Genomic DNA, 23,917 nt, shown 5'->3' on the forward strand with positions numbered 1-23,917 from the left:
TTTATCTACATCCTTTTGTCTGACCCAGATGCAGAACTTTACACTTATCTTTATTAAATTGCATCTTGTTCTCATTGGCCTTTTTTCCCATTGTGTTCAGATCTCGTTGAACTCTGTCTCTATCTTCTGGAGTATTTGCCAGTCCTCCCAATTTGGTGTCATCTGCACACTTGATGAGTAGTCCCTCCACCCCCTCATCTAGATCATTAATAAATATGTTAAAAAGTACTGGGCCGAGCACCGAGCCCTGAGGTACCCCGCTACTCGCCTCCCTCTAGTCTGATGAAACACCATTGGCAACAACTCTTTGAGTGCTGTTCTTTAACCCAGTGGTCCCCAACCTTTTTATCACCAGGGACTAGTCAACACTTGACAATTTTGCTGAGGCCCGGGGGGGGTTGTCTTTTGCTGAGGGACGTTGCTGCCACTCCCTGAGCTCCTGCTCCGCTTGCTTTCCTGCCAGCATCCCTGACTTCCCACCACCCGATGGGAGGTGCTGCTAGCAATGATACGCCGAGGGGGAGCCCCAACCATGGTGGCCGTGAGAGAGCACCATAGGTGAGCCAGCGGCACAGTGGCAGGTCAGCCCCCGAGGCAGCAGCCGGGGAGGAGGACGAGGAGGAGCCACGGCCCGGTACCGACTGTTCAGAACTGTTCAGAAAAAACAGAATAGATCGAAGAGGTGGAGGAGTGGCACTGTATGTGAAGAAAGGGCTTACCTGTCAGGAAATTCTAGTGAAGGAGAGCATATCTACAGTGGAAAGCATCTGGGTGAAAATAAGCGAGGGGAAAACAAACAGTGTGGTGGTTGGTGTCTGCTACCGACCGCCTGACCAACGAGAGGATGTGGATGCTGCACTTTGTGAGCAGCTTGAGAAAATATCCAAACGGCAGGACCTTGTCATCATGGGTGACTTCAATTTCCCAGATGTGTGCTGGGAAACAAACTCTGCGAAGCGTCCTCAGTCATGCAAGTTTCTGACCTGCCTTGCTGACAATTTCATTTATCAAATGGTAGATGAACCCACAAGAGGTTCAGCCATACTGGACTTAATACTGACCAACAGGCAAGAGTTGGTGGATGAGGTGAAGGAGGTGGGGACCCTAGGGGGAAGTGACCATGTCCTCATAGAATTCCTTTTGAGATGGGGAGCCAAGGAAGCTTGTAGCCAGACGCGGATGTTGGATTTTCGTAGGGCAAACTTTAATAAACTCAGAGACATGATGAGTGTCATACCATGGACGAGAATGCTGGAAGGGAAGGGAGCATGTGAAGGGTGGGCGCTACTCAAACAAGAGCTATTGCATGCTCAATCAATGACTATTCCAGAAATACGAAAACACTGCAGGAGCTCTAAGAAGCCTATTTGGATGAACAGAGAACTTCAAGAAGAACTAAGAAAGAAAAGGAAAATGTTCAGGAAATGGAGGGAAGGACAGAGCTCTAAAGAAGAGTACCTACAGGTTACTAGGCACTGTAGATCAATCATCAGAAAGGCCAAAGCTGAGAGTGAGCTAAGATTGGCCAGGGAAGCCCACTGTAATAAGAAAAGATTTTTCAGTTACGTGAGGAGCAAACGTAAAGTAAAGGAGGCAATAGGACCGCTGTTGGGTGCGGATGGACAAACTCTAACGAAAGATGCAGAGAAAGCAGAAAGGCTTAGTGCCTATTTTACATCTGTTTTTTCCCACAGGTCAAAGTGTTTAGGCACATCTAGAGATGGCTGTAGCCAAAGGACAGTGTCTGGGTGGCAGGTTAACATGGATAGAGAGGTTGTCGAGAGGCATTTAGCTGCACTGGATGAGTTCAAATCCCCTGGTCCAGATGAAATGCACCCGAGAGTACTCAAAGAACTTTCCAGAGAACTTGCACAGCCCTTGTCCATCATCTTCGGAACCTCTTTAAGGACTGGAGATGTCCCGGAGGACTGGAAAAGAGCAAACGTTATTCCGATCTTCAAAAAAGGGAGGAAGGATGACCCGGGAAACTACAGACCAGTGAGTCTGACCTCTGTTGTGGGGAAGATAATGGAGCAGATATTAAAGGGAGCGATCTGCAAACATCTGGAGGACAATTTGGTGATCCAAGGAAGTCAGCATGGATTTGTCTCCAACAGGTCCTGCCAGACCAACCTAGTTTCCTTTTTTGACCAAGTAACAGGTTTGCTGGATCGGGGAAATTTGGTTGATGTCATTTACTTGGATTTTAGTAAAGCTTTTGACAAGGTTCCCCATGATGTTCTGATGGATAAGTTGAAGGACTGCAATCTGGATTTTCAGATCGTTAGGTGGATAGGGAATTGGTTAGAGAACCGCACTCAAAGAGTTGTTGTCAATGGTGTTTCATCAGACTGGAGAGAGGTGAGTAGCGGGGTACCTCAGGGTTCGGTGCTCGGCCCGGTACTTTTTAACATATTTATTAATGATCTAGATGAGGGGGTGGAGGGACTACTCATCAAGTTTGCAGATGACACCAAATTGGGAGGACTGGCAAATACTCCGGAAGATAGAGACAGAGTTCAACGAGATCTGAACACAATGGAAAAATGAGAACAAGATGCAATTTAATAAAGATAAGTGTAAAGTTCTGCATCTGGGTCAGAAAAATGAAAAGCATGCCTACTGGATGGGGGATACGCTTCTAGGTAGCACTGTGTGTGAACGAGACCTTGGGGTACTTGTGGATTGTAAACTAAACATGAGCAGGCAGTGTGATGCAGCGGTAAAAAAGGCAAATGCCATTTTGGGCTGTATCAACAGAGGCATCACATCAAAATCACAAGATGTCATAGTCCCATTGTATACGGCACTGGTCAGACCACACCTGGAGTACTGTGTGCAGTTCTGGAGGCCTCACTTCAAGAAGGACATCGATAAAATTGAAAGGGTACAGAGGAGAGCGACGAAGATGATCTGGGGCCAAGGGACCAAGCCCTATGAAGATAGGTTGAGGGACTTGGGAATGTTCAGCCTGGAGAAAAGGAGGTTGAGAGGGGACATGATAGCCCTCTTTAAGTATTTGAAAGGTTGTCACTTGGAGGAGGGCAGGATGCTGTTTCTGCTGGCTGCAGAGGAAAGGACACGCAGTAATGGGTTTAAACTTCAATTACAACGATATAGGCTAGATATCAGGAAAAAGTTTTTCACAGTCAGAGTAGTTCAGCAGTGGAATAGGCTGCCTAAGGAGGTGGTGAGCTCCCCCTCACTGGCAGTCTTCAAGCAAAGGTTGGATACACACTTTTCTTGGATGCTTTAGGATGCTTAGGGCTAATCCTGCGTTGAGCAGGGGGTTGGACTAGATGGCCTGTATGGCCCCTTCCAACTCTATGATTCTATGATTCTATGATTCTATGATCTACGGACCGGTCCCGGTCCCCGGACCGGGGTTGGGGACCACTGCTCTAACCAATTCCCTATCCACCTAAGTATCTGAAAATCCAGATTGCAGTCCTTCAATTTATCAGAACATCGTGGGGAACCTTATCAAAAGCTTTACTAAAATCCAAGTAAACGACATCAACCGAATTTCCACGATCCAGCAAACCTTTTACTTGGTCAAAAAAGGAAACCATGTTGGTCTGGCAGGACCTGTTGGAGACAAATCCATGCTGACTTCCTTGGATCACCAAATTGTCCTCCAGATGTTTGCAGATTTCTCCCTTTAATATCTGCTCCATTATCTTCCCCACAACAGAGGTTAGAATTACTGGTCTGTAGTTTCCCGGGTCATCCTTCCTCCTTTTTTTGAAGATCGGAATAACGTTTGCTCTCTTCCAGTCCTCCGGGATTCTTCCTAACCCTCAAAACTTGTCTCTTTGTTTTAACTAGAAAGGCTTGGAAGCCACTGAGCAGACTGGAATGAACAAGGTGTTGGATGAAACTGAAAATAATTGCAGTGTTCAGTTTCACAATCCGTTTATTGACCTTTTCAGTGGAGACTAGGGTCAAGTAAAAGGCACTTGTGAGGACTTTGAGACACAAAGAAAGAAGGCCTTTTTGGAAATTGTTCCACTTGTGCCCAAGATGTAATTTAGCTTTAAGCAAGGAGTGAGAAGATGCAATTGGAATCAGTCAAGGCAGTCATTCGGAAGAGGAAACCTCAACCCCAGATTTAAGAAGCAACTTAACATCAAGTCAGACAAGACTAATTGAGAGGGAAAAAATCTCAAGGTGTCACCCACTACCCAATCCTTTAGGAGGATGTTTGTTTCACTTCAGGGACATCTGGATCAATTCTCATATGACAGTTGGCCAGTGGAATTAGTCTCCAATGGATACACCATAAAATTCCATAGATACACACCAGAGCAATATATAACATCTGTACACAGAAATACACAAAAACAACTCAGAACCAATAAAGCAATAGAATATCTTTTCAACATTCAAGCCATAGAACCTGTTTCTTATGCAGAAAGGGGACATGGAGTTCACTCTGCTTTCCTTACAGATCCAAAAAAGAATGGAGACTGGAGAACAATTCTCAGTCTGAAATAACTCAACTACGTTGTGAAATTGAGTCAATCACTGAGTCTTTACTGTTGAGAGAGTACCTTTTATTGGTAGACTTCACGGGGGCTTATCTCCATTTACCTATTTTTCAAGGCCACCAAAAGTTTCTACATTCTTTGTAGGAGAGAACCATCTTCAGTTCAGGGCTTTGCCCTTCATCCTATCTACAGCCATGAGCGTTATCTGAAAAATGCTTATCAACTCAATAATAAACCTGAGAAAAGTAGGAGTTCGCATTCACCCTTTACAAGATGACCTGCTAATAAGGTCCAGCTTGAGACACTAGTCAAAGGAGAACATGTAAAAAATCATTGGCTGCTTACAAGTACTCAGATTCCTGGTGAATCTGAAGAACTCCCTTGAAACACATTTAGCTGTCTTCTTCTCGTCAAGACAAGATGATGAAAAAGATAAAGGACATGGCTGCATCAATAATACAGAGCAGATCCTCATTGTTAATGATACAGTGTTTATGGGTCTCTTAATTTCAAAGATAGACACAATTCAGTGGGGCAGATTTCATTCCAGGGATCTACAAGTTTTTGAGATCATTTCAAGCTCAGACCTTAAGGAAAGAAAATGAATCAATCGCATTCCATTAAGGGTAAGAATCAGTCTTGCCTGGTAGACAAGAATGTCCAACTTTCTTTAGAGCAAGATACAAATATTTACAAGTGCCAGTTTGTCTAGATGAGGAACAACACTGGATGAGGAACCAGTGCTGGGCTGGTAGATCAAGGAAGAAACAACATTACCAATCAACCCGCTTTAGAGAGCTATCCATTTAGCTCTTCATTATGGAAACAAAATAGCTAAATCCTATATTTTTATAATGGGTAATATTGCAGCAGAAACTTACCTCAACAAACAGCAGGGTTCCAGATCCACAGCATTTCACAGGGAATCAACCAGGATCCTAATGTGGGCAGAAGTCATCAAGGGAATGGCAAATATCCAAACAGACTGACTCAGCAGGAGAACAATTCAAGAGTGAGAATGGTTTCACGAAAAGGATTTGTCAGTGTAATTTCAGTGTACCTCGGTCCTCAACTGGTGGATTTCTTCATATATCCTCAATAAACCATTGACTGGATTGATTCTTCACCAGGTTCTACCATTGTGTTGAACGAACAGACATCTTCACATCAAGCTGGCCAAGTGGTCTACTAAATCACTGTCCACCAAACCCAGTATTACTAAAATTGATTCAAAAGATCGAAGGACAATAGGTGGAAGTCATTTGAGTCTTGTTGCACATGGTTTTTGGCAATACTTCAGATGTCGACAGAGACGTCCAATATTAGTGGAAATGCTGACCCAAGACTTCCAATATCAGCCCACCTACTACAACAGGGACCAGTTTGGCATCCACAACCGGAGAGCTGAAATTTGACTACTTGGAGATTGAGTGGAATAGCTTCCTCTAATTAGGTTATAGTACAAAGGTAATGGATACTCATCTAGCCTCTAGGAGACAGTCAACCATCAGACTATAACATCACTCGGAAGGTATTCAATTGAAGGTGGAGGAGAAAGAATCAATGCACTGAACACCCAACTCAAAATTGCTTATATAGTTTCTTCTAGAAGGCATCATCAGAGGTTTGAGAACCATAACACTTAGAAAGGAAAATTGCAGGGTTGGCTGTGGTATTTCCTCAAGACAAAGGAGTCTGTCTATCAAGACGCATCCAACATTTCATCAATAACAGATTCTTCACAAATTTCCAACCTTTTAATTATATACTGTGCTCTTCACCTCCACCAAACGATTCTTCAAGGCAATTTGAGAGATTATATTGAAGTGGCTGAAAATAACGCTATTCTTGGTGGCCATCATTTCCATGAGAAGGATGTCAGAACTAGGAGTGCTTTCCACTCAGCCTAAATTCTGTATCTTCTTTTGAGAACTGACTCAACCTTCCAGCCAAAGGTCAATTGTGTATTGGAAATTTTTCTTCCATCTTTCTGTCTCAATCTCAGTCATCTGAACAAAAGGACATGGTACACCTTGGATGCCAGGAGGGCCCTGAAGACATTCATATGTAAAACTGAACACATAGGTGCACTGTTTATTTCTGTCATTCCATCAAACATGGGAAACAAAATCATAGAGTTGGAAGGGGCCATATAGGCCCTTTAGTCCAACTCCTTGCTCAATTCAGTATCAGCCTAAAGCATCCATAATAAGTATCTGTCCAGCTGCCACTTAAATAATGCCAGTGAGGGAGAGCTCACCACCTTCTTAGGCAGTCAATTCTACTGCTGAATTACTCTGTGAAATCCCCCCCCCCCCTCATAACTAGCTGGTACCGCTCTACATGTAGTTTAAAGCCTTTACTGTGGGTCCTATCTTCTGCTGCCAACAGGAACTACCCTAACTAACAACCTTTCAAATACTTAAAGGTATCAATCATGTCCCTTCTCCTCTTCTTGAGGCTGAACATTCCCAAGTCTAAGCCATCAGTAAATCTCTCAAGGTCTGTATTATAGAAGTATACAAAGGTCACAAACTGTAAGTTTCACATGGAATTATGGCTCATTCAGTGAGGACTGCAGCAACCAACAAAGTCTTTGCTAAACGAGCCACACTGAAGGAAGTGTGCAAGGCAGTGACATGGTCATCCACCTCTGCATTATATGGCACTATAAGATAAACATCTGCAATTTGGCCGAGTCTACCTTTGGCAGATGTGCTTCAGGATATATTAAACCCAGAAAATGAGGACGCTGCTATGGGAGATCCCACAAAGATGCCTTGTGGCTCAGAAGGAGAACAGATCATTGGATACTTACCATTAAGTGTCCTTCTCTGAGGAAAGGATGACATCTTGTCCCTCCCATGTCATCAACAATTAGACAATCAAAACAGTTAAGTGCAGGATCTATCTTTCTCTTAACTGTTGTACACTTGCCAGCTTTTATTAGTCTTAGGCTAATTACACATTAATGTTTATTTATTTATTTATTGGATTTTTATCCTGCCACTCTCCGAAGACTCATGGCAGGTTACACGAAGACAGAATTAAAACCCCATTAAAATGAATCACAGTCCTCAATACCATTAAACCCATAAAACCCATAAACTGGCAGCATAATCCCCAATCCTTCCCCAATTTACATTCAAACCACCACAGGTACAGGATCGCAGACTGGAATAGCGCTGGCTGGAGGAGGTGCCCCAGTTGTCCCTGATACCCAGCATCAACCAAAGACCTAGTAGAAGAGCTCTTTTTTACAGGCCCTCTGTTTTACAGGCCTCTATACCCAATTATAAGATATAGAGTACGTTAACTGCTACCAGTACCAAAGGGTGGGTGAAAGAAAGAAAAAATGTTGTTCATGCCTCCCTGAGTGGGTAGTGGAAATCACCCTTCAAGAAGACAAGAAGAAGCCCTCATGGTAAGTATCCAATGGTCTTTCAGAATTTTCTCAGTCTTCAGGGTGATATTCCAACTTGGATTGTTAGGCCTGACTGAGAGTAAGCTTTGCTGTGTCAACAGCTTACTTTTGATTCACCAGTATTATTGCTTGGCTGCAAATCCATGTCTCTGTTTCCCTGACATTGACCTTTGCCTCACACCAAATAAAAAAACACCCTGTTTCAAATAAACCATGTAGACATATACACATGCCCTAGCTTCTAAAGTTTCAATTGAAGTCCCCACCCACCCCCCAAAAAATTTCTTTTAGCTGTTGGCAACCTTATTTCATTTCTTCTATACTTCGATTTCACAATTCTCATCTTGGAAAAGGTTTGTTCACAGATGTATGCGGTGCCAAAGACAGTGAACGTGCCTACAGCAAATTTCTTCAGGTTGATAAATATGAAGAAGAAGAAGAAGAGTTGGTTCTTATATGCCTCTTTTCCCTACCCAAAGGAGGCTCAAAGCGGCTTACAGTCGCCTTCCCATTCCTCTCCCCACAACAGACACCCTGTGAGGTAGGTGAGGCTGAGAGAGCCCTGATATCACTGCTCGGTCAGAACAGCTTTATCAGTGCTGTGGCGAGCCCAAGGTCACCCAGCTGGTTGCATGTGGGGGAGCGCAGAATCGAACTTGGCATGCCAGATTAGAAGTCTGCACTCCTAACCACTACACCAAACTGGCTCTCCGGTAGACCAGAATATCCGGTAACCAGAATTGGAACTCTAACAAACAAGAGTGAATGAGGGCAGCCTTCCACCTGGAACAGAGGATATGCCATTAAGTTGGCTTAAAATTATATGCAGGGTACACACTGCTTGCCAGCCAAGCCTCAATCATGAGAAGTAAAATGGCAGCCAGAGAGAGGGGAACTTGGCTGGAGGAAGATATGTGAAGGGGAATGCCGTAAGCTTCCCTGCTAAGTGAGTACTCAAGGGACCACTCACCAGCTCCTGCAATCACATCACAGATGTATAAGAAAACTCCTAGCTGAAGTAAGTAAGGGAGGAGAGGTAGAAGCAAGCAGGGCCGGAAGTCAGAGCAACCAGCTCTTATTGTGGAAGGAAGGATGCTTTTGCTTGCAGCAGCAAACTTACCAGTAACTTTGGAAGCCACTTACTTTTATGGGTAGAACCCCTAGAAATGTTCAGTATGCAAAACACTTTGTATCCTTTTTCTCTCCGCAAAAGTGCCAGGCCTTTTACTGTCCTTTTTCCACCTTTTGTTGTTATTGTTTATTTATTTATTTATAATTGGATTTATATACTGCCGTTCACCAAAAGGTCTCACGGCGGTTCACAATAAAATATAAAATCAAAGTAAAATCACATAAAATCCCATAAATACCCCATTATTACAATAAAAGATGGCATTCTATTCTATAACTTTTCCCACTTTCCCTGCTTGTTCAGAGAGAGGTCGGGCGTTAATCCTGTAAGAGAGAGAGAGGAGAGAAAGACTGGCTGATGGATTAGGGATCTTGGATGGAACCCAGGCTCTGCCCTGGCCTCAACCATATGCCTGGCGGAAGAGCTCTGTCTTACAGGCCCTGCGGAAAGATGGTAATTCCGACAGGGCCCTTAGCTCCTCCGGGAGCTCATTCCACCAGGTTGGGGCCAGGACCAAAAAGGCAGACCTTTTGTTGCAAAAGCAGACCTGATATCTCCTGAATCTATTCACACAGTGACTTTTCCTTCCTTGTATACATACATAGCTTCACCACATGGTAATTCATGGAGAGGGGGAGTTAGAAAGCTGAGTGGTCTGGGTGCCTGAGCTTTGCTGGTCAGCAAAGCACCTAGAATGGCTAAAACGCTATTATGGACAGTAAGAACAAGAGAGGGCTGACAGAAGGAACCATGGAGACCAAAATAAACCGTGTTGCTATTGTTTTTTCTGCAAGAAAGGGACAGGATGAACAGCAGTAGATGGTATCTCTTGAGGCAGGAAGAACAGTACGGGTCTGAGGGAAAATGCCTTGAGGGGGATAGTAGCAGACCACCGGGAGGGCCACACAGAAAGAGGTTGGGGACCGCATGTGGCCCAAGGGCCTTAGGTTGGGGTCCCCTGCTGTAGAGCTGAAAGTAAAACATAGCCATACATGGGCTTGCAGCATCTGACAGTTTTCTTAGGACTCAATAGCTAGGTTGCTGCTAGAAGCTACTGTTCTACCAAAGTCTAAAACTATTTAAATTGGCAACAAGAACTAATTTGATTTCTTATTGCCTTCTTAGGTGGTTTGATAGCTGAAATCACGCTAGGATCATTGATTTTTGTTTGTTTCCAGATAAGGCTGAGACTACTGAATGAATTAGTAGTGGCAGAATTTTAAAAAATATGAACTTAAAATGTTAGAACTTATTTTTCTTATTTAATTTGAAAGTGGTCCCCTTCTTGCCTTGAGGATCCCAGTTCTGTTCCAAAATTAGTTCTTCCTATTTAGCTCAAAGTCACTATAAAACACTGCCTCCTTGGATTCTTATGAAATTAGAAACTAATGTATATGCTTTTATTATCTGTTATTTTAAAGTAATTAATTTTTAAACTAAGTAGTTCCTGTCAGCCAGAATCTTGGACTCTGTCCAGCTGTTTTCATGTTTATTGCCATTTGCAGTAGTCCATATTTTTGTATAAGTGAGCAGGGTGAGGATAGCCTTTTGGTGTTCAATAATGTCTGCTACTCACCCTTCCTAACCCCACCCTCCACGCTGGTGGTAGCTGAAACTCTTGTCCCGAGCTCTGCCTTTCTTTGCAGCTATTTTTCTGCCAGCCTAAGGGCTCTCCCAGTTTGAAACCTAATAGTAGTGTCTGACTCCATTACATTGAATTAGCTGTTCTGCCTTGGCTATTAACTATATGGATAATAACTACAAATTAGCAAAAAAATTATGCTCAAACTGCTTGGCTAAACAAATGAAAGCCCAAAAAGCTTGGAGCCAGATGGATAGTTAAAGAAGGCATTCCATAATCACAGGATCTCTGGGGAAGTTGTTCCATAATTGTGAAGGTGCCACCGGAAAGGCCCTCCTGCTGTAGCTTGGTGTAGTGGATAAGAGCAGCAGCTTCTAGTCTGGTGAGCCAGGTTTGATTCCCTGTTCCTCCACATACAGCTAACTGGGTGACCTTGGGCTTATCACAGCCCTGAAAGTGCTGTAATCTTAGTTCCCGGGCAGGAAGGTATTTTGGATACCCTGGTCCCAAGCCATATAGGGATTTAAAGGTAAAAACTAGCACCTTGGCTTACAACAATAATGATAATAAATTAATAACAACAACTACTTTGTTGTTGTTATTAGGTGCAAAGTCATGTCTGTCCCATCGCGACCCCATGGACAATGATCCTCCAGGCCTTCCTGTCCTCTACCATTCCTCGAAGTCCATTTAAGCTCGCACCGACTGCTTCAGTGACTCCATCCAGCCACCTCATTCTCGGTCGCCCCTTTCTTCTTTTGCTCTCAATCGCTCCCAGCATTAGGCTCTTCTCCAGGGAGTCCTTCCTTCTCATGAGGTGGCCAAAGTGTTTGAGTTTCATCTTCAGGATCTGGCCTAAGGAGCAGTCAGGGCTGACCGGTTTGTTCTCCTTGCAGTCCAAGGGCAACAACTACTACTATTACAACAATAACACATTTTTTAATTTGTATCTTGCCTTTCCCTGGTTGGCTCAGAGTAGGTGACAACAAGCTTATAATACAATTGAACTTTAAAACATTGCAACATAAAAAACTACCTCCTCTTAATTATGTAAACCCTTCTGAGGGTTGGTCAGAGTTTGGATGGGTTTTACTGGGGGGGGGGGGGTTCAGGCAGGGAGGCCAGTATCTTATGATGATCTTCTTGGTCACAGCCATAGGCCAGTCTGAACAGCTGCATCTTGTTTAAAATTCCAGAAGGCCCTGATCTTGTTAGGTAGAGTGTTCCACCAGACTGGGGCTAACTAAGACTTAAAAAGCCTTGGCCATGATTGGGGCCAGTTTTTGGTTGCTTGATCTTAACACTCTTTAGGAGAAGGGGTGGTCTTGTAGATACAGGGGTCTCAGACTTAGAGTTAACAAAATCTCGAACTAGATCTGACTCAGACTGGAGCCAGTGCAGCAGATGGAGCACAGGTGTAATATTTGCTCTCCATTAGGTCCTTGTGAGGACTTGAGCGTTTGTATTCTGGATCAGTTGGAGTTTCTGAAGCAGTTTCAAGGACAGCCCTACATAGAGCAAGTTACAGAAGTCTAGTCTGGAGGTGATGATTGCATGGATCACAGTGGGTAAATTGGGTGTTGATAGGAAGGTGCAAGCTGTCATGACTGGCAGAGTTGGTAGAATGTCAGGCAGGTGGTGTTTGTGACCTGGCCTCCATAGATTAAAAGGCATAAAGGATCACACTTAGGCTCTTGACACAGTCTGAAGGTGTTAACCAGGGACTAGGAATTACACTGCATTACCCTGGGTGCCTGGACCCAGTTAAAGGACATCTTAGCTGGATTTAACTTTGGCTGACTTTACTTGAACCAGTCCAACATGGCCTCCAGACACTTGGGCAGAGAATCTGGGGGTGTTGACGGATGGCAGCCCATCAACAAGAATTAGCAGGGTGTCATTGGCATACTGATGGTGATCCAGGGGGTGCATAGGGATGTTTTTTCTCTTTTTAAATTGTCTTAGTTTTTAATTGCTTGTATTTTAATTTTGGTCTGAATGACCGTAAATAAATACTGATTGATTGATTGAATAATGGGACCCACATCTCCTTGCCACCAGCTTTCACCAGCCATGAAGGACAAAAGTCTAGGGGGCATGTGGTAAGCTGGAGAACTGCTAGAACAATGAATTGATCTCCCTGTTAATCACTATCCTAAGTTTCTGGCAGTCTTTTGGTATAACTTAAACAGTTTCTTATGGAGGTCAAGTCTGATGCCTTTAAAAAAATAGATTATGGTGTCCCAAGCTTCATATCTTTAAATAGGACAGGGTCCTATTCAATAAAAGAGTAAGGCCACCTGGGGAGGAGTTAGGGCAGGCCCTGTCCAGGATAAAAACTCAGAGGGCCCAATCAAGAGCCGCGAAGCGGCTCCTGATTGGGCCCTCCGAGTGTCCATCCAGGGCCAAGCAGCCAATGGGGAGGCGCGCAAAGTGCCTTCCAGTTGGCCCCTCACCAGGACAGACCAAAATTCCATCCAGCAATCTGGAGAAATGGCTGCCAGTCTGCTCCTGACCACCGCAAGGAGAGGAGGTCAGCAGGGCTGCCAAGGGGGATGAGAACAGAGGCTGCGCCAGCCCTTTTCACCCGAAGGCTGTCCTAACTGCTATGTCCAACTGTAAATTGCCTCAGAACCCTGACAGAGCTGGCAGGGGGCTGCAGAGGGCTCCCCCCTCCCCCCTCCCTTCAGGCCTGGTGCGAAGGAGCCTCTGACAGGCCCTGACTGAGGGGAGGGAGGCCTTTCCAAGAGCAACGCAGGGGAGACTGAGGGCCTTCCTTTTGAGGGGGGGGCTTTCCCCTTCTGCCAAACAGTTGGCTGACAGGGAGGCCACATAAAAGCCCCTTCTCACTTAAAATACTGCTCTGGCCGGGGGTTAGACACCGCCAAGCCATGTGTCTTTCTTCTTTGCAACTCTCTGCAGATTTGAGGCCACTGCACAGCGTTATTCTGCAGAGGAAGCTGGCTCTTTTGTCTCCTGTTTCATCTGCACAGCAACCCTGTACAGTAGGCCTCAAGTCTTTCAATTCAACAACAACCTGTGTGGAAAGCCTTAAATGTTTCTTCTCTACCACAACCCTGTCCAAAGTAGCTCTAGCGCCCGTTGTATTCTTGGAGACAACGGGCTTTGCCCCTAGTATGTACAATAAAATGTTTGCAACATCTTTCTTATAAGAACAATAATAGTTGCACAATGATATGACTTTGCTAAGGAAATGGGTCTCTGTTGATTTCCACACAGGAAGGATTCCTTCTTAGATGATTGGAGCTAGTTGTACATTTACAGATGAAGATGAATTCAGTTATTTAAAAGGAAGGAGGAAAGAAAAAAACAGTGTGCTCTAAATACTCATGGCAAATTGCATAGAATAGTCCTTTGTTTAAAAATATTCAGTTCCTTCTACCACCAAGAAAGCTAATGGTGTCTAGAAACTTCTGCATATCAAATCTGAATAGCTGACTCATGACTATCCCTGGTGCCGCCCTAGCTCTGCAGAATTTCTCTGTGGGTTTATTAGTAAGCTTGCTGTTGCTAACATCAGTTAGCAATGAACCTTTGTTCTTGTTACATTCTAGACCAGACTTGCTTCATTGCATAGAAAACACTGGAACCTTATAGATGTTGGTTAGGGTAGTCACCTGGGTGGATCCTCAGGTGTCCTTTATAAAGTCAGCACCTGCCACTTCTGATGGTGTGGGAACGAAAAGCAGGGCTTGAAAGGCTGATCTTCAGTTGGTCTGAGTAGTATGGGAGAAGACTGTCCTTTAGGTAACCTGGCCCTAAGCTGTTTAGTCCCTTAGCACTGAATTGTGCCCAGAAACGCCTGGTTAACCAGTGCGTAGATTTTTCAGTACAGTAGTGTGACGACAGAGAATGAGGTGGCTGGATGGAGTCACTGAAGCAGTAGGTGGAAACTTAAATGGACTCCGGGGAATGGTAGAGAACAGGAAGGCTTGGAGGATCATTGTCCATGGGGTCGCGATGGGTCGGACACAACTTCGCACCTAACAACAAGAAGTGTGATCCCTGTAACCTTTGACAGTAGTCTGGCCACTGCACTTTGAACTGCTTGAAGTTTCTAACTGATTTTGAAAGCAACCCCACATGGACCACATTAGAGTAATAATCTAATGTGAATACGTTTTTTGAGGAATGATCGTAGCTTGCCTTCAAGCCAAAGGTGATGAATGGTGCTATGTTCTGTGGAGGAGACCCAAACTCCAATCATAGGTCAGGATTCAGTACTATCCCTGAGCTATGAACCTACTTTTTCAAGAAGATTGCAAGCCATTCTGCTGACTCTACAGTAGCAGTTCTCAACCTGGGGGTCAGGACTCCTTTGGGGGTTGATCAACTCTTTTCCCAGGGATTGTTGAGGCCGCTGCTGCAGTGGCAGTGGTATGGCGGCGAAGGTGTGGTGGCCTCAGTGACCCAAAGGAGGTCACGGCATTGAGAACCACTGCTCTACAGTCTCCAATGGGATTCTTCTCCAAGCTTCTGGACCAATAGCATCTCAGTTTTGCCTGGATTGAGCTTCAGTTTATTGACCCTCATCCATCCCACTACTTACTCAGATACCTTTCAGGACTTCCACAGAGCCATATAACAGAGCTCTCAGCTATGACCTGTCCGTCTTGGGTGGCCCTGCATGGCATAGCTCATAGCTTCACTGAGCTACGCAAGCCCCCTTGCCACGGCAAGGCAGTGATCCTTGAAGGGGGAGAACTCGGTGTAAATAACCTTTATGGCAACAATGAAGATAAGGCTACCATAAGGAACACCTTGATCTCCATCCATTTTGCTGTCTTCCAATATGTATTTTTCTCATATTACTGACAGTGATTGAGCTTTCCTTTTGAAAAGGGGAAGAAGATCAGAAATAAGCAGTTGTAGGAAAAATTGTAAACTTGAATACCTATGAGCCTAGAATAAATGCTTTATGGGGGCAGTAGGATTTGTATAAGTTTTGGACCTTTGCATCTCTATATTTTCTAGGAAAGGGAATCAATATATCAGATTTTATTTCCTTGGGGATCCTGATACCATGGTTTTCGTTTTTATTCTGCCTTTCCTCTAGGGCAGTGGTCCCCAACTCCCGGTCCGGAGACCAGGGCAGAGTCTGCACTTACTTTGTTTATTCCATTGGCAATCCTGTTGAATTCAGATTGCTTTGAACTTGGGTCTTCCTCTCCCCCCCACACAATAAAGGTAGGGTCACTCTGGATCAATCCTTGCTGCAGAAGGAAATCTTAAATCGCTTCAAATCCAAACGGAAATCGCATTCTGTGTAGAGGGCAGGGACTGAATCGATCTGGGGTTGGAATAAAAGCTCCATGCAGTTTACACCCAGTACCGGTCCGTAGATCAGTTGGTACCAGGCCGTGGCCCCTCCTCGTCATCCTCCCCGGCTGCTGCCTCGGGGGCTGCCCTGCCACTCTGCCGCCGGCTCACCTTTGGTGCTCTCCAGCGGCCACCATGGCTGGGGCTCCCCCTCAGCATGCACTGCACAGCTGCTGCTGACAGCACCCCCAGTGGGTGGCGGAAAGTTAGCGGAAAGCGCTGGCGGGAAAGCAAGCGGAGCAGGGGCTCAGGCAGCGGCAACATCCCTCGGCAAAAGACTACCCCTCCCCCGGGCCTCAGTAAAATTGTCAAGCGTTGACCGGTCCCCGGTGATAAAAACGTTGGGGACCACTGCTGTAGGGAGCTTAAGGCAGCATACATGGCTTTGCTCTCTATTTTATCCTTTCAACAATCCTGCGAGGTAGGTATTGCCAAAAGAGAATGCCTGGTCAAGATCACTCATTCATGGCAAGCAGACCTGAGTTCCCTGGTCCTCTTTGCTGGCTGCTCTAACTGCAGTGCCATGCTAGTCCTTTAAGAATTCTTAGTGGGATACTTCATACAGTTGTAGAAAAACCGGTTTCTGTGAGTATAATTGAATAATTGTAAACACTTTACTTTGTATTAAATTTCTATAATAAAGAGTTAAATTTCTGTAGCAACATTTAATTGTCTTGTTCTCTTTTTGCCTTAATGACATGCTGCAGAGTGGGCGTTGGTTTCTTGACATTATACTTTTATTGTTTGGAGAAGGAGTCAGTGGTATGATATTGTACAAGGAAACACATTTGCATTGTTAGAAAGGCTCTAGAACAACCCTTTTTTAAGGAATGAAAGAGTTTTTGTTCCTAGTAGTGTTGTAATAGAACAGTTTACAAAAGTATTCTTTGTGCAGTCGTTGTGTAACCAACAACTTTGGATACGTTACATCTTTAAAAACGAAGAAAATCATTTGTGCTTCGTTAAGTGGTTGCTTGCAATTTTTGGAAAATCACTTTTTAAAGTTGGCCCAAACATATACAACTTAGTTTTGAAGACTCTCTTCTAAAATTGCTGCCCATTTGTGTATTTAATAGCAGACTTGCAGATAAGTTCACAGAAGTTATTATACAGATATTTTAGCAGTCTGTCCCCAGTTCATGCTTAAATTTAAATCATAGAATCATAGAGTTGGAAGGGGCCATACAGGCCATCTAGTCCAACCCCCTGCTCAACGCAGGATCAGCCCTAAGCATCCTAAAGCATCCAAGAAAAGTGTGTATCCAACCTTTGCTTGAAGACTGCCAGTGAGGGGGAGTTCACCACCCCCTTAGGCAGCCTATTCCACTGCTGAACTACTCTGACTGCGAAAAATTTTTTCCTGATATCTAGCCTATATTGTTGTAGTTTAAACCCATTACTGCGTGTCCTCTCCTCTACAGCCAACGGAAACAGCATCCTGCCCTCATCCAAGTGACAACCTGTCAGATACTTAAAGAGGGCTATCATGTCCCCTCTCAACATCCTTTTCTCCAGGCTGAACATTCCCAAGTCCCTCAACCTATCTTCATAGAGCTTGGTCCCTTGGCCCCAGATCATCCTCGTCGCTCTCCTCTGTACCCTTTCAATTTTATCTACATCCTTCTTGAAGTGAGGCCTCCAGAACTGCACACAGTACTCCAAGTGTGGTCTGACCAGTGCCGTATACAATGGGACTATGACATCTTGTGATTTTGATGTGATGCCTCTGTTGATACAGCCCAAAATGGCATTTGCCTTTTTTACCGCTGCATCACACTGCCTGCTCATGTTTAGTTTACAATTCACAAGTACCCCAAGGTCTCGTTCACACACAGTGTTACCTAGAAGCGTATCCCCCATCCAGTAGGCATGCTTTTCATTTTTCTGACCCAGATGCAGAACTTTACACTTATCTTTATTAAATTGCATCTTGTTCTCATTTGCCCATTTTTCCATTGTGTTCAGATCTCGTTGAACTCTGTCTCTATCTTCCAGAGTATTTGCCAGTCCTCCCAATTTGGTGTCATCTGCAAACTTGATGAGTAGTCCCTCCACCCCCTCATCTAGATCATTAATAAATATGTTAAAAAGTACCGGGCCAAGCACCGAGCCCTGAGGTACCCTGCTACTCACCTCTCTCCAGTCTGATGAAACACCATTGACAACAACTCTTTGAGTGCGGTTCTCTAACCAATTCCCTATCCACCTGACTATCTGAAAATCCAGATTGCAGTCCTTCAATTTATCCATCAGAACATCATGGGGAACCTTGTCAAAAGCTTTACTAAAATCCAAGTAAATGACATCAACCGAATTTCCCCGATCCAACAAACCTTTTACTTGGTCAAAAAAGGAAACCAGGTTGGTCTGGCAGGACCTGTTGGAGTCAAATCCATGCTGACTTCCTTGGATCACCAAATTGTCCTCCAGATGTTTGCAGATTGCTCCCTTTAATATCTGCTCCATTATCTTCCCCACAACAGAGGTCAGACTCACTGGTCTGTAGTTTCCCGGGTCATCCTTCCTCCCTTTTTTGAAGATCGGAATAACATTTGCTCTCTTCCAGTCCTCCGGGACATCTCCAGTCCTTAAAGAGGTTCCGAAGATGATGGACAAGGGCTGTGCAAGTTCTCTGGAAAGTTCTTTGAGTACTCTCGGGTGCATTTCATCTGGACCAGGGGATTTGAACTCATCCAGTGCAGCTAAATGCCTCTCAACAACCTCTCTATCCATGTTAACCTGCCACCCAGACACTGTCCTTTGGCTACGGCCATCTCTAGATGTGCCTAAACACTTTGACCTGTGGGAAAAAACAGATGTAAAATAGGCACTAAGCCTTTCTGCTTTCTCTGCATCCTCCGTTAGTTTGTCCATCCGCACCCAACAGTGGGCCTATTGCCTCCTTTACTTTATGTTTGCTCCTCACATAACTGAAAAATCTTTTCTTGTTACAATGGGCTTCCCTGGCCAATCTTAGCTCACTCTCAGCTTTGGCCTTTCTGATGATTGATCTACAGTGCCAAGTAACCTGTAGGTTCTTTAGAGTTCTGTCCTTCCCTCCATTTCCTGAACATTTCCCTTTTCTTTCTTAGTTCCTCTTGAAGTTCTCTGTTCATCCAAATAGGCTTCTTAGAGCTCCTGCAGTGTTTTCGTCTTTCTGGGATAGTCATTGATTGAGCATGCAATAGCTCTTGTTTGAGTAGCGCTCACCCTTCACAAGCTCCCTTACCTTCCAGCATTCTCATCCATGGTATGACACTCATCATGTCTCTGAGTTTATTAAAGTTTGCCCTACGAAAATCCAACATCCGCGTCTGGCTACAAGCTTCCTTGGCTCCCCATCTCAAAAGGAATTCTATGAGGACATGATCACTTCCCCCTAGGGTCCCCACCTCCTTCACCTCATCCACCAACTCTTGCCTGTTGGTCAGTATTAAGTCCAGTATGGCTGAACCTCTTTAAAGAGAGAGAGAGAGAGGAGATAGAAGCCTTTCTCACTTCAGGCCTTTAGATACTCAGTGTTGTGGGATACAAATGAGAGACTTAAAGGGAATATGGACAAGTATATCTTTAACAATTTTTGCTCCGTATAATATTTCGGAAACAGTCCCCTGGGCGGAGACTGTCCAGGGCCCTATCCATCCTCCAATTCCGGCCTTGGGACAATCAGAAAACGCACAGCAAGCTGTGTGCCTTTTGATTGGCCAGTCCCCCTCATATCCGCCACCCACAAACCTGGCGAGGCTGGAGATGGAGGTGAGTGTCAAGGGACCTGGTCCAGGGAGGTGGGGGTCGAGGGGCCTACCTGTCACAGGGGGATGGCTGTCTTTACCCCTTACCCCAGGAAATGCTCACACCCCCTCGCAGAGACATCTCCCCTCGAGGAGAGCATACTGAAGCAATCCAAAATAAAACCTTGAGGTGGCCAAGGATTCTACTAACTGCATCAAGCTTGGTGGGAAAGTCCTGCAGAGTGACAAGGTTTTCTCCACAAAAAAGCTTGCAGACGCCTCACAGCTAACAGCCAGTTGTGGAATTCCTGATGATCCACTGGCTAGGGACGTCAAAATACAAATTGTCTTAAATCATTGTGCTCAGTAAGAGTTAGTGGAGGCAACAGAGGCCACAAAGTACTCGCTGTTTGTCGTCTTCACTGCCGTCTCATAAACACTCATTAGGATCTTATAAGATGTTCTTGAAGCCTCGTCAGGAGTTTTCTGTTTCTGTCTCACTCTAGCTGTCTTAGTTTCTGTTTCTGTTCGTGAAGCTCTTGTGTGTACTAAGAAGCTGGCTTGGGTTGGAAGTGGAGAGGATATCAGGGAGCAAAGTCACTCATGGTTTCAGAAGGTTGGAATTGCCAATCTTCCATAAGTCGCTGGGGAGCATCAGATCCCACAGAGCAATTTAGAATCCTTTTGGATCCATTTGTCTCCTTAGGTGAGCATAAATCTGCTCTCCGCCTGTACTGGGAGGGAGCGGGGTACAGATTTGGGCCTGCTTGATGTGTGAGACTGGTTACAAACGGAGAGATTCCTAGTGTTACTATGGCTGATAACTGGTCTGAATTCTGCAGGGAATTCTGCTAAGTACAAAATGAAGTAGATTATTTCTGCAGGAAGAAAGGGTAATGTTTAATGGTGTTTGTCATGATCCTAAAAAAGTTAATTACTTCTAAATGCCATTCAAATAAGCGGGATTTAAAAATGTTTAACTTTGGCTGGCTGCATTGCTAATCTTGAATTAGATTCTTGTGTTCATTTCTAAGCAGCTCTTTCTGTAAAGATTTCTTATAAGCTGTTTACAAAAGTGCTTCTCTTTCCCCCCCTGCCAGCTACCTTTTGAATTGGAGGTTTATTACATCCAGCATGTCATGCTGTACATTGTTCCTATCTACCTACTACATAAAAGAGGTAAGTAAGTTTACGCCCCATTCTCCCAAAGACCCACTATTCTGTTTTATCTGTGAGACGTTCAGTGCTAATTGCAGTCTGTTTTCCAGAACAACCACTTGTGGCATGGACTATTTTGCTACTGGCATCCATCCTACACATGGATGGGACCATTGTCTTGCCTTCATTTTTTGGAACACATTTGAGTGTTACCCTTATTTGCCTTTGTGTAACGATCTTATGTCCAAATACTCATATTGAGATGTGCCTTGAAGGCCTTTGGTTTCAAATGACTTATGGCAACATAAGGTCTGTGTGAATTTCACATAATGCTTGGGTGCATCAATGTACCTTAGGGGTTTTTTCTGTATCATACCGACACAGGCATGACATGTTTTTTTCATAGTTTTTAAATTTATATTCTTGCACATCTATCTCTCTATAGCTTTCTTTAGGGACTATATCGAGAGGTATGCATTCAGATACTCCTGAGCTGAAATGAATCCCAACATTTGCTGCTTCAGGATAGTTTGGGGATATCCAAAATTTTATTTATTTTATTTTATTCATTATATATTTGTATACCGCCCTCCCCTGAAGCTCAGGACGGTTCGCATGGAACATAAACAATACATGGAATTTGTTTCTTCTAACATAACATATAAGTGAGCTGTAATTCCCACGAGCCCCTGCCAGCATTTGCTGGCAGGGGCTTGTGGGAATTGTAGTCCATGGACATCTGGAGAGCCGCAGTTTGACTACCCCTGGTCTAAATCATAACAGTTTGAACAGGCCCACCCCGACTGGCTGCCAAGACGAGCCTGCATATACCTGTGGCTATGATGTCCCCCCAAGCACTGTTGGGGAAGGCAGGGTGGGTTTATTTGAGACCTTGGAGGTGTGCCAGGCGGGAGAATGCCTGGAGGCCCGGGAAGGATAAAAGTGGAGGGGTGGAGCAACTGGGGGTCAGAAGCAGCAAGGAAGAGGGAGACTGATGACCTGTGTGAGAACAGAGAGAGCTGAGGGGGTCCAACTGAGCAGAAGCTACATAGCTACACTAGAGGAGGCCGGAGGGACAGGAGCCCAAGAAGAGGAGAGCAGCTCAGATGACACCCCCTCATCTCCCCCAATTCGGAACCCTCCGAAAGGGAGCGTTCCGCCCCACGTGTTGGAGCAGGCACTAGGGGGAGCTGTAGCTGCCGGGCAAGGTGCATTTGCCCACCAGGGTACATGGTACAATAAATTTAGTATTTTAAAAAATGATTCTAATGAAGCACTGGATGTTTTTTCTTTCTTATTTTTAACCACCATTGACGATACCTCAGTTCTGTTGGCTTATATGCTTCAAATTGCTGTGTAGATTGGGTAGTTCCCTAAGTAAACTGCCATTGGAAGATTCCGGTGTGATGAGTTCCAGGCTACCTGTGGGTGTCCCCCCTGACACACACACACAGAGTATAAATTATTTTGCTGTTGAAAACATGCTACAGTCATTTTTAAAACATGAGCTTTTCAAAATAAAAATTGTGTGAGACAGAATATCAGTCTGATCCAGCAGGGCTTTTGTGTTCTTATGACTGTTTTCACCTGGCAGTTATCCCAGAATATGTTATTTACCTTTAAACTGTCCCTTTATGGAAACTCCACATAGCTATTATAGCCAAAGGTTGCCCAAACCATTTTAAAGTACCCATTGAAATAAATCATTTGTCTGTGGAGCGTGAATTGGTTTTAATTTGAGCACAGAGCCTTAAAAATCATGTGGGTTAAACACTAAGAGCAGTGTGGGTGTTTATTTCCCCCCTCCCCACATAGAGCAAGGTAGAAGGGCAAAAAACAAAACAAAACAAAAAACACTGCATTTCACACTCTTGTATTGAATTGATCAGGCAAGGTGGAAAAGAAAATAATTTGGCACAAAGAAAAGCTTTCAGTTGAGGCCAATGAACCAACTTCACCAACCAGAGCCCCAGAGGCCCTTCTCACCTCCAGCTGTACCCTGCAGATGAAGAGCTGAACCACAGTGCAGTGAACAGCTACACAGAGACCGTTTATGCACTGGGAACTTCAGTGCCCCAGCTCTCGTGCAGGTGCACAAATCGGGGATGGATGAGGTGCACCGGGCCAAGTGCTCCCCCATGTGGGTGCAGGAAGAGGTGGGGCAACCTGCCAGGATTAAAAATCCAGCCTGCAGCCCAGCATGAAACCTCCAGTGCATAAACTGTCAGAGTTGCAAATTCACATTGTTCTTCTATGAAATATTATTCTACTGTATAAGTGTTAAATGTACCACTGTTACAATTCTACCATTAGAAATGTTACATATTCATAATCACACTGCTTCTTTGTACTGTGCCACAAGTTTCCATTGTAAACTGCCCTGAGCTGCAAGGAACGGCAGTATATTATCATAATCATTATTATGATATTTGTTTCCCTCAACTCTTGGCATGCCGGCTCATGGCAGGTTACGCTATAAAACCCACATCAATAAAACCTGATTTAAAAACCCATCAAAATACATTACATAAAAAACTTGCAGAAGTTGGAGCCTGACTGTAGCTTCTTGCAACCTTCAGTGCTTGTTTCTTTCTTCTTTTGGATAACCTAGCACCGTTTCTTGCTGTTTTACTTCAGGAAGAAATAGTAGGTGTTCCTTGCGTCTGCTCTTCTAGTTTTGGGGACCGCCAGTACCTTTTAGTATTGACTGGAATGCACCAGCCTCTTTCTGTTCCAGTGCTGTACCTTTTAGTGCCCTTTACAGGTATCTGCTGCCCTCTGGTGCTGGTCTGGTAACAGTGACATTCACTCTGACCTGCATTTCTGCTAAAAAAAGGGGGGATGGTGGTGGCAAATTGGACTGGTAGTGGCAAATTGTGAGACGTTTGGGATTTTAGGCAACCCCCTCTCCCCCTTTGAGCATCTTCTTATATTTTACATTTCACTTTAAGTCTCTTCAAGAATATGAGGCATTCCTTGAAAGCCTAAATGGTTTAGGCACAACATGCCTGTAATGCTGATCTCTACTCAGTGGCCTGTTAGGAACTCCACAATGGAGCA

General features: G+C 44.5%; 1 protein-coding gene across 4 annotated transcripts in view; it reads left to right on the forward strand.

Annotated features, from left to right (window-relative positions):
• The window catches only part of TMEM164 (transmembrane protein 164), a 79,386-nt gene that overhangs the window by 12,717 nt on the left and 42,752 nt on the right, over window positions 1–23,917 (forward strand). For all 4 annotated transcript variants that reach the window (XM_077309210.1, XM_077309211.1, XM_077309209.1 and 1 more), the window contains exon 5: window positions 20,800–20,878. In XM_077309210.1, coding sequence (XP_077165325.1) covers window positions 20,800–20,878 — 79 coding nt within the window. The remainder of the gene's footprint in view (window positions 1–20,799; window positions 20,879–23,917) is intronic.

The sequence above is a fragment of the Paroedura picta genome, chromosome 13 (genome assembly GCF_049243985.1).
Source record: "Paroedura picta isolate Pp20150507F chromosome 13, Ppicta_v3.0, whole genome shotgun sequence".
Taxonomy (NCBI): Eukaryota; Metazoa; Chordata; class Lepidosauria; order Squamata; family Gekkonidae; genus Paroedura; species Paroedura picta.